Source organism: Euprymna scolopes, chromosome 40 (assembly GCF_053919585.1).
Source record: "Euprymna scolopes isolate OS-2025 chromosome 40, ASM5391958v1, whole genome shotgun sequence".
Classification (NCBI taxonomy): domain Eukaryota; kingdom Metazoa; phylum Mollusca; class Cephalopoda; order Sepiida; family Sepiolidae; genus Euprymna; species Euprymna scolopes.
In genome coordinates this window covers 22,097,575-22,113,274 of record NC_136521.1, presented here as the reverse complement: position 1 = coordinate 22,113,274, position 15,700 = coordinate 22,097,575, and the positions used below count along the sequence as shown (strand labels likewise).

The 15,700-nt window shown below is 33.6% G+C and overlaps 1 protein-coding gene across 1 annotated transcript in view; it reads left to right on the top strand.

The window, feature by feature from the left end:
- Positions 1–361: 361 nt before the first annotated feature.
- Positions 362–15,700, top strand: part of LOC145265421 (pre-mRNA splicing regulator USH1G-like) — a 69,485-nt gene continuing 54,146 nt past the window's right edge. The window contains exon 1 of the mRNA XM_080121250.1: positions 362–1,139. Within this exon, the coding sequence (XP_079977376.1) occupies positions 964–1,139 (176 nt within the window). The 5' untranslated portion in view covers positions 362–963. The remainder of the gene's footprint in view (positions 1,140–15,700) is intronic.

The following is a 15,700-nucleotide window of genomic DNA, read 5'->3' as shown; positions in this document are numbered from 1 at the left end:
ATCTGTCCTGGGGTCATCAATCTAATCACCTCCTCCTTTATGGAGGGTGGTATTAGTGTAGTATATCCTCATCTGTCATAATACCATCCTCCAAGGCATTACTTGCTCCTTCATCACACAATCCTCCAAGGCGTTATCGCCTCTTTAGCAGTTTAGTATAGCTCGTTGACTCCACTTCAAAAGTAAAAGTAAAATTTTTAGTTTATATAATTTATTTTGATTGTGATAAGCTTTTATCCGGTCATTTCCCAATCACCCGGCGATTTCTTGTTCTACAATATTGTTGTTTTGCCCTTCCGTATTTTGTGCAGCTTATCGTCGCCTCACTTGCTTTCTTTTCCTTTTATCTTACCAGAGTGCCTTGGGGCAGAGGGGGCAGGATGGGATAAGTATATCGGTTAAGTTCGGTAGTTTACGGTGGCGTCATCAGCAACGTTACGATCAGCAGCAGCTGCGGTATCAACAAGCGGTTTTATTTGGTAGCTTTCAACAGGTGTGAGCAGCCTGGAGAAAGAGGGTAACCTCGTTGTGTCTACCTGGATGATAGCAGGACAGCTTGATAGACATTAGTGTTCTTATTAACTGTTCGCGTTTTTAGCCATTTGAAGAAAAGAGACACTTCTTTCTTACAGCAGGCGACCTACAATTGGCTTGCATTTAAAAAATAAAATAAGCATTTTAAAGACGGTAAATTTAAAGAAAAGAAAGTACTGTCAACCAATGGGTGATGAAATAAGTATTTTTTAACAGAGAAAAAAATCTTTAAATTGTAAAAAAGTTGGTAAATTTATACAAACACCGTGACAGCGAATTAACCCTAACCCTAACCCTAACCCTAAACCCTAACCCTAACCCTAACCCTAACCTTAACCCTAACGCTGTCACGGTGTTTGTATAATAATACCAAAAAGTTTTCATTAAGAATTTTTTTTATTTTAGAAAGTAAATAACTTTCTTGAAAGAATGGCTCTTGCAGTTGAGGAGCGGTTCCATAAAGCGGCTTCCGATGGTTATTTGGACCTTTTACGGGAAGCAACCAGAAGAGAACTTAACCATACGGATGAAGATGGCATGACTCCAACGCTGTGGGCAGCTGCGCGAGGAAACTTGGAAGCTTTACGTTTGATTATAGGACGTGGGTATGGAAACAAAATACCTTTATTTTATCTTTTTACCTTTTGGTGCAAGTTCAGAGTTCAACTTAATTTTAAAATAAATAAATAATAACAGAAAAATCTTTATGGTGTACGTACCCGTTACGGAACAAAAATATTGTATTCTAAAAATCATATAAATTGATCAAGTATTTTTCTTTACATAGAAAATATTTTTTCATTACAATTTTTAGCGATTTTAATAGTAAATCGTAGCCATTACAAGGTTGATTTTGACCTCGGTAGTTCGAATTGAATTGTCTCCTTTTTTTATTAAATATGGCGGATCAAGACACAATGTTATCGCTAGCTCGTAAATTTGATTTTCTTAGTTAAAAAAAATTCTTGATCTATTTACACAAATTTTTGAATATGTCATTTTCATTCTATGATGCGTATTTTTCTTTCTTGCTTGTCTTGCTTATGTAGATCACCAAAATATTTTATACCAACGTATTTCGGGTCAAAACATTACGTATTTACGTGTTATATCGAAATTAGTATGAATTCAAAAAACTATCAAAAATGATCCGGTAAAAAAATACAAGTAAAATAGAATTTATCGAATTATCGAGTTTTATTATATATTTTAATGTGGAAGAGTTGTGCGACCAATTCAACATGACAAATTGACCCATCTTCTTTGATTTAAATTAAGGGCCTGCCATTTTTAAATAAATTAAAAACGTAATTGAGAATGTTTTTTTTGTTTTCTTTTTTTTTTCAAAATATATCCAGTACATCTTATACTCGATCATGTTTCGTAATTTTTGGCTTTTAATACTAATTTCGACATGATACGTAAGGACGTAATAATGCGTTGGTTTAAAACATCACCAATCTACACACAAGCAATGTTGTTTGTGTTTTTTATTAGGTTGAACTATGGACTTGCACCTTAATTATAATAATTTTTATTTACATTCTCAATCTTTAATTTGCGTTTGTTTCGTTTGTAGAAGCGGTTTCGGTTCGGTTCATTGTCACAATAGTGACGCTGTGAAAAAAATGTTTGTATTTCAGACTCGACTTTTGTCTCGGGAGTCTCAAGTCTTTTTTTGGTCTTCGTCCGTTTACATTTTAAAGATATAATATATTTCTTTTTATCAATTAAAAACTAAACATTTACGAATTCCTAAAAACTAGACATTTACGAATTTAGGTTGTGGGATCAATTTCGCATATAAAGTTAGCGTAAAATGATCACCGATTTCAGTGCAGTTTCTAGTGTTTTAAGGACATAAGAAATACCAAAGAGCCATTTCTAAGAAATGGGGGATTGAAAAATTGACGCAACAAAAATAGGTGAACAACCTGAAAAAAACTTGCCAAAGAAAAAATGATGACATTCTCCCCCATTAATTCTATCACTAACCCTAGTCTGAGCGATAAAAAATTTAAAAAAATGGACATGGCCACTAACTCAAAGTCTGAACGGCAATCTCCCTTAACACACATAAGAAATTAAGTAAATGGCCCTGATTTACATGTCCTTAAAACGCTATCTGGTCGGAAAGTGATATTTTCTCGTTAATTTATACGCTAAACCGATCCCCCACTTTTTTTTTTTTTTTACATGGAGTTCACCACTTATCAAGGCCCAATGGCCACTCGGGGATAAGGGTTATTGTGTGTACAGTAATCAAAGGGATAGTGTAGCAATAGTATTGGAGAATTGGTAAGGTGTCATTACTTAGGGGGGGGCGGTTCATCAGGAATTTGTTTGTGTTGGACTTGAAGACATCGAGGTTGAAGTCGGGAGGGAAACAGGCAAGCGGAACAGAAAATTTATTTTATTTTTTACCGATCTTTTGTCTTAGTTGTTTTCATGTAATCGCCCAAAAAAGTAGAAAGGTATTTTCTTTTTAGCTGACAACTGACATTTGAGCTATGAATTTTTCTTTTTTTCTTTCATTTACACTGGGTATAAAGTCAGTCTCAGTTTGACAGGGAAGAAGAAACACACATCCAAGATGCATGAAGATAAAAATTTCTAATGACAAATTTGTAGATAAAGAACCTCAGCTAAATCACCCCTCCCCTATCTCCCTGGAAACAAGATTCTACTTTTTCAAACGATTAGGTTTGAACATTCTACCCCCCCCCCAAGACAATTAATTTAGGATTTAGAGTAGGTGATCACTGATCAGTTTTGCATATACATATAACGCAAAATCATCACCCATTTCCAGGCCATTATATAACCGGATAGTGTTTTGAGAGCATAGAATCAGAAGTCCTTTTTTGTTAAGGGAGAAAAAGTGTGGGTTTTTTTTTTGGGGGGGGGGTATTTTCATACTGAAAAGTTTCTAATAAAAAACAATTTCATCATTTAAAAAAATGAGTTATTATTGACAAAAATCGTTTTAACCAAAAAGATATTAAAAACATTTTATAAAATAAACATTTAAAAAACCTTAACTCCACCATTAACCCTAACATCTGGAATATTTCGCCCGTTTAGCTTAGTTTTCAAACAAATATTTGGATGGAATTAATTGTCGATCGTAAATTGCATTTATTGGTCCAAAATTTTTATTTACTTTTTTTTTTGTTTTTTTAATTCTTAAGATCAATCTTTAATGTTTTAATGACTGGCGGACTGAAAAAATATTTTTCTGTCCTAAAATTCAATTACATACACAAAAATATATTTTGATGCAAAAAAAAAAAAAAAAAAAAAACATTGACCCAAAAAAAAACAAATTTTAACAAAATTTCATGCATTTTTACCCATCATTTGTTTTTTCATATTTTACTGATCTTCTATTTTTTTGTTTTGTACAATTACCCATCATGCCACTAGAGAATTCCGTGAGCAGCAATATGTTTTTTGCCCTCTAAAATCAACAACTGATATGTTGACTGTACTTTAACACAGCATCAAGGAATATATTGATAAAGATTTGATATGTTAAGAGCAATAGCTCTTAACGCATCAAACGCCTTTAATAAGGTTTGCTACAAAGGTTTACTTCACAAGCTTGTTAGCTATGGAATATCTGGAGATTTCTTCTCAACCATCAAATCTTTTCTCTCAGATAAGTAGTCATTGGTCGGCAGAAACCTGATGCACAGTATCAATGCCTCAAAAATCCATTTTGGGTTCAACCATCTTCTTGATGTTCATTAAATCACATTTTAAGATCATTCATTAACATTTATGCAGATGATGCAATGCTCTATGGCAACACTTTGAAGAGCATTAATGATCAAGATTTTTCTGATTCTCTCTATTGATCTGGAATACATTGTGCAATGGGAGAAAGTTGATTGGTTACTTTGAATACATCTAAAGCCAAGCTTTTCTTTTTTCACCACCAATGCTCAGATCCTCATATTACTCCATTTTAAATAGATCTCTTTCCTTGCGACAGCCCCGTGCTTTAATAAGCTTTTAGGACTGACCTGCACTCCAGACGAAATGAAAGACATTAAATCTGTTATTAAGGTCACTTGAAAAATGGTGAGATCATTCTACTGCACCTGAAATAATCCTCTGCCTGCATAAGAGTCAAATACGATCTTGTTATCACATCTGGAAAAGTGTTGTTCAGAGTAACCGTTTCTGCTATGACTGAGTATAAAAATGACTTTGAAATCTGGTGAGGCTTGCACTCTTTTTCCTACGTGGAAGACAGGTTGCTAGTCCCCATTCTATCAATATTGTAATGGCAGGTGCTCGACTGAACTCCAGTCTTTGGTTCCTTGTAAAACATTCACAAGAACTTGTCTAGCTACAACAATTATGAATAATTTTCCTTTTTTCTTCTGTGTACGAAAAACTAAACAAAACTTCCATGAGCAAAGTTTCTTACCAAATACTACTAGCCTGTGAAACACAATATCATAGGACTGTTTCCCGGCTAACTACAGCATGGTCATTTTCAATTTCAATGTTAATAAAATCTTATTGAGCTGTCTTCTTCCATAATCAAATTCTGCCCCGTTTCAACCAGTGTTACCAATCATCATGGTGTTTGTCTCTCCATTCATCTGACAAACGCAGTAATATTTGTACTCGAGTGGCTTTTGCTTCTTAATATTTTAAGAAACAAGTGTTAAAGAGGGTGTGCTGCATCTTTTTTCTGAGGGTGTTAAGATAATATTTAATGTTTGTGGGGTATCCATTTCGTTTGAGCACTTGCTGAAAGTATTAACAGATGTCATTTTGTTTTATTGTTATACTAGCTGAAGTACCCGGCGTTGCCAGGTTGTATTTGATATACTTGAATATTCTGTCAACATACATAATTATCTTATTTATAAAATGAAATATTCATTCACAATGGCTTCTTTTCCCACATCCCCCATGAGGCAGGAGCAGTAAGTACATTTTATTTTATAGAGGTCTCGCCAGTAGCCCTAATCCTCTTTTCTAGTTTAATCTGTTATATTTGAGTCCCTCTTCTTTCAAAATATGATGTAAGAACTGAAATTATTATTTCATATCATATGCATATCTAAAAACATGTTAAATCTCCTTTTGTTTTAACTATTTAATGTACAATATATATAAAGGTGACAGTAGTAATCTATTCTGTTAATGAAATAATTAAAATTTAGTTTCAAGCAGTGAATATCTGAACACTGCTAAATGTACCTTTAACATTAATTTTGAAGAACCTCTACATAAACAACATTTTGGGTGTGACCTCTAACAAGTGTGTAAATGTAGATTTTTTCAGGACTTCCAATGCATAAGCAACCAACATACAACAGGTTATGAGGAAAGCAAGGTGTCTGAAGATTAAGTCAAACAAAATGGAGGCTTTATCCTTGAGCTTTATACTTATAGCAAAACTAATTTTTATTGGGAATTGTAAACGCTTGAACTGAAATGAAATCCGAGTTTGTAGTAAATTTTACAGGAAATTCTACTGCCTGATCTTCATCAATAACACAATGGATTGATAATTCTCGCAAAAGATTATAATTGATCATATCAACAGCATCATTTCTAGAGGCCAAGATTGCTCTTTCGTGAAGTCATCCAAAATTGCGTAAATTTTGAGCAATATCTGGGAAAACCTTAGTCATCAAGTCATTAATTGAATTTACTGCCTGGTCACATGATAATTTGTACAATTGAAGATCTCTATTCAATGTTATTGAACCAGTACCAATGAAAAAGAGGTGATTTGAGAAAAGTGCTGCAGACTGATCATCAACTGTGTCCTCATAATAATCTCCAAACTGAAAACCAACAACATGGTTACCACGCAGTATTGCAGAAGTGCCTGATTTTCATATCAGATTCAGATCAGGAAAGAAAGAATTCAAGAACGAACCAAACAAGGGCAGCAGCATTTTGTTTGATAGATAGACCACCTATTACAGATTATAACATTTTGTTAGACCTACCTCTTTTTTCCATTCTAAGGGTAACTTATAGTAATAACATAATTAAATATTAATGATGTAAAGTTCTGGTGTAGGATGATTCCAAAATATGATGTTAAATGAATAGAATTATATTTACAATATTGTAATGACTTGGCAACTGCCGCTTGGCACTTCTATCGGCTAGGGGTGGATGAATGTAAACTTTATAAAATTTATTGTTTTTGAAAAATTAAAATTTTCATTTAAAAATAATGGGCAAGAGAACTTCTGTTTATGTTTAAATGATTGCTTTCTTGCCAACTTTTCATTGGTTGATTTCAGTCTTGTGGCATTTTTTGGATTGTAAATGTCAACTTTTATAGGTTTTCGAGCATGCTGACAACAAATATCACAGTTAAATTTGGTGCTGATAAGTCGTTTACCAGATATGAAAACATGATATCCAACATTAAAGCTAATGTAATTTCTGGCAGCCATTTTGTTTTCACAACCGAATAGTTAGTAATTCGCATGCATGTAACTGAAACAGACGACAAAGCAAATATTTTTTCAATGGAAAAAAATGGGGTGTTTACTCCAAAAACTGTTCTTAACATAGAGAGGTTGGAGTTGTTTATTCTGGAAGCCGTTCTTAACATGGGGAGGTTAGCAGTGCTTATTTCGATAGCCATTCTTAACATGGAGAGATTGGAGTCGTTTATTCCGAAAGCTGTTCTTAACATGGGAAGGTTGGCCGTGTTTATTCCGAAAGTTGTTACGTATGCACATTACTAAATCCTCAGTTGTGAAAAAAATGGCTGCCAGGGATTACATTAGGCTTTACATTAGACAACAAATGTTTTCATATCTGATAAACTACTTATCAGCACAAAATTTAACTGTAATATTCGTTGTCAGCATACCTGAAAACCTTTTAAAGTCGACATTTCAAATGTGAATGGTGAGTTGTAGTTAAAATATAAAAAATACCGAAAAATTTGTATTTTAGTCAGAGAAACCAATATTAATTTCGATGACACTTTAAATAATTTATTTAAAGTATTCGTATTCAAAAACTTTAGAATTTTGTTTGAAACTAATATTTGGTTATCTAATCGATGAATGAATAAAAAACAGAAAAGATATATGGGAATGTCTTCGTTTTATTTTGTTTACACAAAAGAAAAGGAGAAATTATTTATAGAAAAAGAGAGAAATTATTTAAAGTAAAGGAAAAGATATAAAAAAGAAAATTATCTAAAGAGAACAGGAGTAATAATTTAAAGAAAAACAACATTATTAAAGTTAGGTTAGACCATAAATATTTCCAATTTCAGAATCTTGAGCAAGAAAGAAGAAAAGAAATGCAGAAAGCTGACATTAGCCCAATTAAGCTTTTCTACCAAAACTGTACTTAGAATTTGTCCTGTGTCACAAAAGATTTCCTTAAGAAAAGTATAAATTTTTTTTCATTGAATTTTGTCTTCGTTCGTGAGGAATTTTTGGCAAAAATTTATTTGTCCAAAAATATTTATCGTCTTAAAATACTGTAAGAAATTAAAAAGAAAAGTTTTATTTTCCAAGTATTTTGATTGCGCTTGCCGTAAAATAAGTTTAAATATATTTAAAATCATGCAGATATTTGCATTTATTAATACAAAAACTTTATGACAAAAGTTTATTTTAAAAAGATGACTTGGTACCATCAGCTAGAATCGAAAATGAAACATTTAGCGTTTCAGCCGTGTTCTCTACCGATGTTATTCAGAGAAAGATATTAAAGTCTAAATATTAACAAACTTGAAGAAATAAATTTTATGAGAGCATGCGCAAAAAGAAGTAAAAACATGTCTGTCAGTTGAAATGAACATTTTTGCATTTCAACTTGCTGATTTATGTCTGTACGTGTTATTCATCGACCCAACCAAAGATATTACTCGTTATAAACCATCCATTACTATTTTCTGTTAATTTCTGTGTTATGTGACCAATAATTTAAGAGTTTACCTGTTAAATATTTACACACACATACATCGGCTGTTTTATTTATATAGATAGATTTGAGGATGTATTAGCCTTATGTGTGTGTGTGTGTTAGCACACACACACACACATATGTTGATGCATCTAGTGCGTTGCCATTAATATTAAGGACCTGTTTAGCATGAACTTCTGCTTTCAGCTCTCGCCGCTGACGAGCCACAGTGCAAAAAGGAAGCTAAGTGCATAAGTCTTCCCTGCTAGTACACAGCCTCTCACACATCTAAATTCTTGGCATGCCTCCTTGTTGTCACACACTGATACTGGTGCCTTGTGGCTCCAGGTTAAATGTCAGCGGATCTCGGAGCATCAGGGAGCTCCAGAGGTGTGGACATGCCTTGGCGCTCAACCAATCCCTGACCCACTGCATTGTGGGTTACCCTTGGCTGGGATAAGGTTAAGAGTAGGGAACTCTAAAATCACATCCCACTGCGGCCTTGCAGTGTCCCTATGAAGGAAAGGCTATGCAGCCTCATCCAGAGAGAAAAAGCATAGTTGTGGATGCGTTAGGCTGATTGAAAATATGACCAAGATTGTTTCTGGCCAGAAACTGCAGTGTCCAGTGCTGTCAGTTGTCGCAGTTTTGCTCCACTGGATTACAGCATTGTATGTTTATAGGGTGCCTATCTGTTGCACAACTAATGGACCATGCGCAAGCGAGAAAGGGATTAGGTGCAAAGTCCTGTGGTGATAGAACAAGAGTGACAGTGAAAGGTTTGAGAGCTTGGAGCCAGTAGCCCAACCTCTGCACAAATGCGGTTTGTGTGTGATCGCTTGAAGTTTACTAAATGGGTGATATTAGCTTGAGGTAGCCACATGAATGTCCAAGTAGCTCTATTAAGGGATAGCACTGCTTGTCCTGAAAAGGAAAGCCTCTAAGAAAAGGTGAAGTACAGAAAGCTCACCCAAAATCTAAATCTGACTGCCAAACTGCGAGCAGTAGATCTTCACCAAAAGCGGTTCAAATAACAGAAACAAAAGGAAAAAACAGCAACAAAATTTCAAAATTGCAGCTTGAAACGTAAGAACATTGCTAGATACAGATACAAGTGACAGGCTACAAGAATGGCCTTAATTGACATAGAGCTGGGCAATACTGACACAGACATTACTGCACTACAAGAGGTTAGGTTCAGTGGCGAAGGCCAATTAAAGGAACAAGAAAGGACATTTCTCTGGATGGGATGCCCTGAAGGTCAACCAAAAAGAGCAGGTGTAGCTCTAGCCATCAAGAATGACCTTTGCCAGCAAGCTTACTGAAAACCCAAAAGAAATCTCTGAGAGAATTATGAACTTAAAGATTAGGTATGTCCCAAAACGGTTATATTACTCTCATAAACGTTTATGCCCTACAAACACTTACCCAGAAGAAGGAAGCTTTTCACTGCCAATTATGGGGAATTATAATAAGAGTCCCTGCAGCGGACAAACTAGGGGACTTCAATGCCCGAGTGGGGAGTGATTATATTACATGGGGCCCTGCTTTGGCCAAATTTAGCAAGGGGCAACAAAACTCAAGTGAAGAACTTCTAACCTGGCTTTGCTCTTAATTACACTTAGCAATTACCAACAACGTATTTCTATCAACTAGACAATCCGATAAACTTATAACAAAATTTTTTTGCACTAAGTTACTATTGAGATGAGAGTGCTCACTGATTGTCATTGTTGGCGATATAGATTATTCTGATAAGTGATGTCACCATGGAAATTCAATTCTTAAGAGTTCTGTGGAGTGATTTAGATGATTGTTAGGTAACTAGACAATTATGTTGTGTGTGTGGGGGCGGGGTGTGTGTGCGTGTGTGTATTTTGTTGTGCCTTTCTTGTTATCTCCCTTTGGGCAAAACTTCATATTAAAAAAAAATATACGCTCAATTCAACAACATCTAAAAAATGTATTTTTATTTTTTTACACTGACAATTATCAACATGCAGATGAAATTATGTTAAGCTAGAATGTCTAATAGCTGTTGGTAAAATTACATAAAATCAGCAGTATTTAAAATATCAAAGTGTTTCCACCCCTTCTATGCCTCCTGTGCAGAAAAGTAAATTAAACTAAATATAACGCACATTATCGCTCCCTATACTTGGCAACTATGTTCCAAAATTTATGGTCGTAAAAGTTGGCTTCAAGAAATGTTGACCTTTTAGATTATTTGCTATTCATGGTTGTTTGGCACAAACGTAGTCCCTACAATGTTAATCTAAAACATTTTTATGAGAAAGGGTGGATCTTACCACCAGGACATGGGGAAGTTTTATTACTAATCTGGACTTCAGGTTAGTGTTTGGCTTGACTACGACCAGGTTTAGCTTAAAAAACAAAATCACCAAACTAAAAAAACAAACGTTGCTATTAGAATGTCTCCTTTATGGATGCAGATTCGAATGATGGATTCTACCTTATGAATTAAAAAAAATCTCAAGTTTACATTTGTCATTAAAAGAAACTATAAATTAAACATTAAACACAACATTGATTAAATTAAACGTCAAAACAAGTAATAAATGTGTTTCTGGTATGAGAAAGATAAGAAAGTTTTATGTGGGTTTCATTCATTTGTTCTCTTTATTTTAACAAATGGACATTTATTAATCAATTCTTTGCATTCACAACCTAATTTGTTCAAAGTTCTCATGTAATAGCATTTGCTTTAACTATTCTAATGATTTCTGTCATGATCACAGTATTTTTAAAGATATTTTTAAAACATAGTGACAATAATGTAAGTTGTTTTATGAGTTTCCAAATTATAAAAGTTGTTTCGAAGTTTTGTTACCCTAAGGTAAGACTGGAGCAAAAGTTAGGTATGGATGTTCATTGAACTTTTATCATTACTAACCAGCAGAGTGTTACTACTGTCGACCTAGGGAAGAGTTTATCAGGCATATGCATGCAGTGTGATAATGTATGGAAATGAAACTGGGCCAGTGAGGGTTGAGGACATTTGTTGCATGGAAAGAAATATGAGAATGCCCAATGGATGGAGAGACTGAAATCTAATGACCCCAGGGAGATGTGTGAAAAATAGTAGACTTCCATGGCAAGAGGTGGCAGGTTCAGTTTACAGGAGAAGAATAAATAAAACATGGGAGGAAGTGATAAGGATGGATTTGAGAGAAAAGAGGATAAATCCATCTTTTCTAGACTTTCTACCTCTCCCTGACCTGCCAGAGATAGATTAATTTGGAAGTCAATTTCTTAAAAGCCGTCCAACATATGCCAGCATGTAAAACAGATGTTCAACTCAATATGATGATGATGCTGTCTACATGATGTGTTATCTCAGGGAAATCCTAAAGAATTGGTTTGGCAAGACAACATGACCAATCAGAAAGTAATGCCATGTGCAGACCATCTATGTCAGATCTCCTAATACAGATGAATCTCATTAGCAACTGTTGCAAATCTGCTAGTCTTTTCCATTTCGATAGAGTTCACAAAAGAATATGTAGGTTAATAGATCACGCACTGTCTACCAAGCTCCAGCCCCTGTCGCATTGCATCCTTGTTCAAGTACCTTAATTGCATGTGCTCTAATGAACTTGCTGCACTCGTGCCCCTCAAGGTAAATATCCCCGACCAACCTAAAAATCAGAAAATTCCCATCCCTTCACTGTAAAGGTTTGCTTTTTACTCTAATAGCTTCTTTCCTTGAGTTTCTAGCCTTTATAATTTCGCCCATGCTCCCTTTTTCTCTGATTGTACCAACATGCAGGAATTTAAATATAATGTGAACAAATATCTCGCTGCATAACTCCCCACCCCCAATTCAGAATAGCCCCTTACATCTCAATGGCAATGTTTCTTGTTTATGGTGAATTAAAGTAAAAAAAAAACAATTTCTCAAGAATGATATGACTTGACCATGAAATGGTGACCTTTATGAAACAGTCATTGTCATTTCTATCACTCAAAATGACTTCAGCTTATTTGCCAATATTCAAGTGGTATCATTAAGAGTCATAATGTGGTTTTGGTAGAAATCATTAAGAAGATGAAATGAACGTTTCTGTAAAAGAATGCATTATTCATTGGAGAAAACGAGCTGATTTGAATAGTGATAGTGATTGACAGTGGACATGAACACTGGTCATCAGAAATTATAATAATTTATGAATTTCTATGATTTTACTGAAAAATATTCTTATGAATATTTTTCAATAAATAGTGAGTGAGAATGTTACCAAAGCATTTTTTCTCTGTCATATTTTGATGGAGGGTGCATATTAGTTTTATTAATATCAAGAAAAATCTGCCCTGACAATGAATGCCCAGATCTAAACAGAGAAGTAAACAGAGATAATGATGATGATGATAATGATTTTGATTCTTTGGTCTACTTTTCTCTTCTTTGATGCTATTCTGTGATGCTATTCTTTGATGCTATTCTTTGATGCTATTCTTTGATGCTATTCTCACAATAACCGCTGACCTTCTTCAAGTATGTCTCATCGAATTTGGGAATCTTTGTGTCAAACTTGGAAATCTGTATAGAATTTTGAACAGAGCTCTTCATGGGGTGCGTTTCATCAACCATAACCGGGTAGAAATCTTAAGTAATTCATAATTGTATTCTTGGTATCGCCTGTATTGAGGATTGAACCTTCGAACTTCAAAAGACTATCACTTAGAACTGATTATTACTTAAAAATTATATCCGTTGTGTCATGTTTGCAAGTTTGACATAAATATATCCGAGTTTGATGAGGCACACCTAAAGAAGTGAGAATAACATCCAAGCAGATTAATAAACCAAATTATTAATCTGCATCTTGAGAATTTTTTCCCAAACATTTTTTGAACTTCTTTGTCGTCTGAACTGGACAACTTTATTTCCACAAAAATTGTTTACATAGTAGGTAAAATATTATTGACTTTATACGTAATAACATTGTGGATATATAAAATGATCCTAAAATAAAAAAAGGGTTGACTGTATAAGTAAAACATATTGCCCAACGTTCAATTGTTTGTTGAAGATCTTTGCTTACATAGTTTCCTCTTTTTTACACACAATCGAGGAGAGGATGGAGAAAAAGGGGAGGAGGGAAAAAGAGGGGAGGAGCAAAAGAGGGTGCATCACAAATTAGCAATTTAAAAACTTAGAAAACTTTTTTAATTTATTAGGCTGAGCTGCTAGAAAAGCTGTTTTTGTTGGTCTGAACTATTCAAAAATATTTTTTTAGACTGATCTACTCAAAAATATTTTTTGTTAGACTGAACTACTCAAATATATTTTTTAGGCTGATCTACTTAAAAATATTTTTTGATAGACTGAACTTCTCAGTTTTTTTGTTTGTTTTTTAGGCTGATCTACTTTAAAATATTTTTGTTAGACTGAACTACTCAAACTTTTTTAGGCTGACCTACTTAAAAATATTTTGTTAGACTGAACTACTCAAAAATTAATTTTTTAAACAGAACTACTCAAGAATTAATTTTGTTATAATGAACTATTTTAAATATGTAGTATGTTTGTAAACTAGATTACTGGCATGTTAAACCTCCACCTTTCCTTCTTTACTATTTTTTGCATTACTCTTTCTTAAGCATAAAATGTTCACATTTATTCATATCAATAGATAAACATTAAAATTTTGGCAAATTTATTTCTTTTTAAATAACGTCGAAGTGAAATAAATTGAAAGCAGAAATCAATTCGCCTGAGTAATAGTTTGTGTATGGTGGTAGGTAGGGGTAGTAAACTTACAATTTAGTTGTTGAAAATCAAGTCATTCCCTCTAAATATCAGGAAGGAAATTTAAACACGTTTTGTTGATGGGATGAAAACAAATATTAAATTTAAAAACAATAAAAATATGATGCCGCTAATAAGACATGAAGGGAGAAGAGTAAGAGAAAGAGAACATGAACTTGTCATTCACTCTCTCCCTCTCTTTTCCCTTCTTGCTTATATCTGTTGGTAAGAATTCTAGTGAGCAATATTAGTTCAAATCAGGTTTTTAGTAAGTTATCCATTTTTTTATTAACTCACTTTCATTAATCAGTTAATATTGCATATCTATCTATCTATCTATCTATCTATCTATCTATCTATCTATCTCTCTCTTTCTCTCTCTGTATATATATATATATATATATATAGAGAGAGAGAGAGAGACAGACAGACAGACAGACAGACAGACAGACAGACAGACAGACAGAGACAGAGAGAAGGAAGGGAAAATAGGACAGTAAAATTACAAATGAATAACACTAAACATTACTTTATTATAAACTGCATACTAATTAGCTATTCAAATAATTGTCTTTGTATTATATAGAGAGTATTTCCAAATATGATTATAATATGATTTAAATAGCAGTAGGCCATTTTGATGACAAAAATATATAGGATTGATAAATTTAAAAAGTTTTGCATTTATTCATTTAGATATTTTTTAATTAAATCAAGAAAAAAATTTTGAATCGCCTACATCATCATCATCATCATCATCATCATCATCATCATTAGCAGCAGCAGCTTTACATGCTGGCATGCATTGGACAACTTTAAGAAATTGACTTTTAAAGTATTTCTGGCTAGAAAAAAATTCAGGGAAACAAACGTTGATGACCTCAGCATAGAACTAGAGATTTTCAATCTATTTGATGGCCACACAGAACACTTTCAAATATATCTTGACTCAAATTACAAGAGAACACAAAAACAATGCTTTTCATCTACACAAACAATTATATTCTAAGAAAATACCAAGAAAAAGAAAGATGAAGATGCCTTAACCGTATGATAAATCATCAGTGGCAACAGACAACTTGAAAAAAAAATAGCAGATTTAATTAAAACCAGAAAATGGTTACATCTTGTTAAAATGCTACCTGGTCAGAAAGTGGGTGATCATTTTGGCTAAATGTATATGCTAAACAGATCTCCCATTTTAAAGGCAAAAATATTTAAAATTAATTAAAAAAATTAATTTTACTACCAAGTTCCTCGGAATGTTTATACATAATCACAAAAAGAAAGAAATAATGTAACATCTCATTTTAGGTGAACTAACATAGGATCCTAATGTACCGCTCAGCTCAGTCGTGGTTTTTACCTTGGCATCAGATTAAGCACAATATGTGAACTAACATAGGATCCTAATGTACAGTAATAACAGCTCAGCTCAGTCGTGGTTTTTACCTTGGCATCAAATTAAGCACA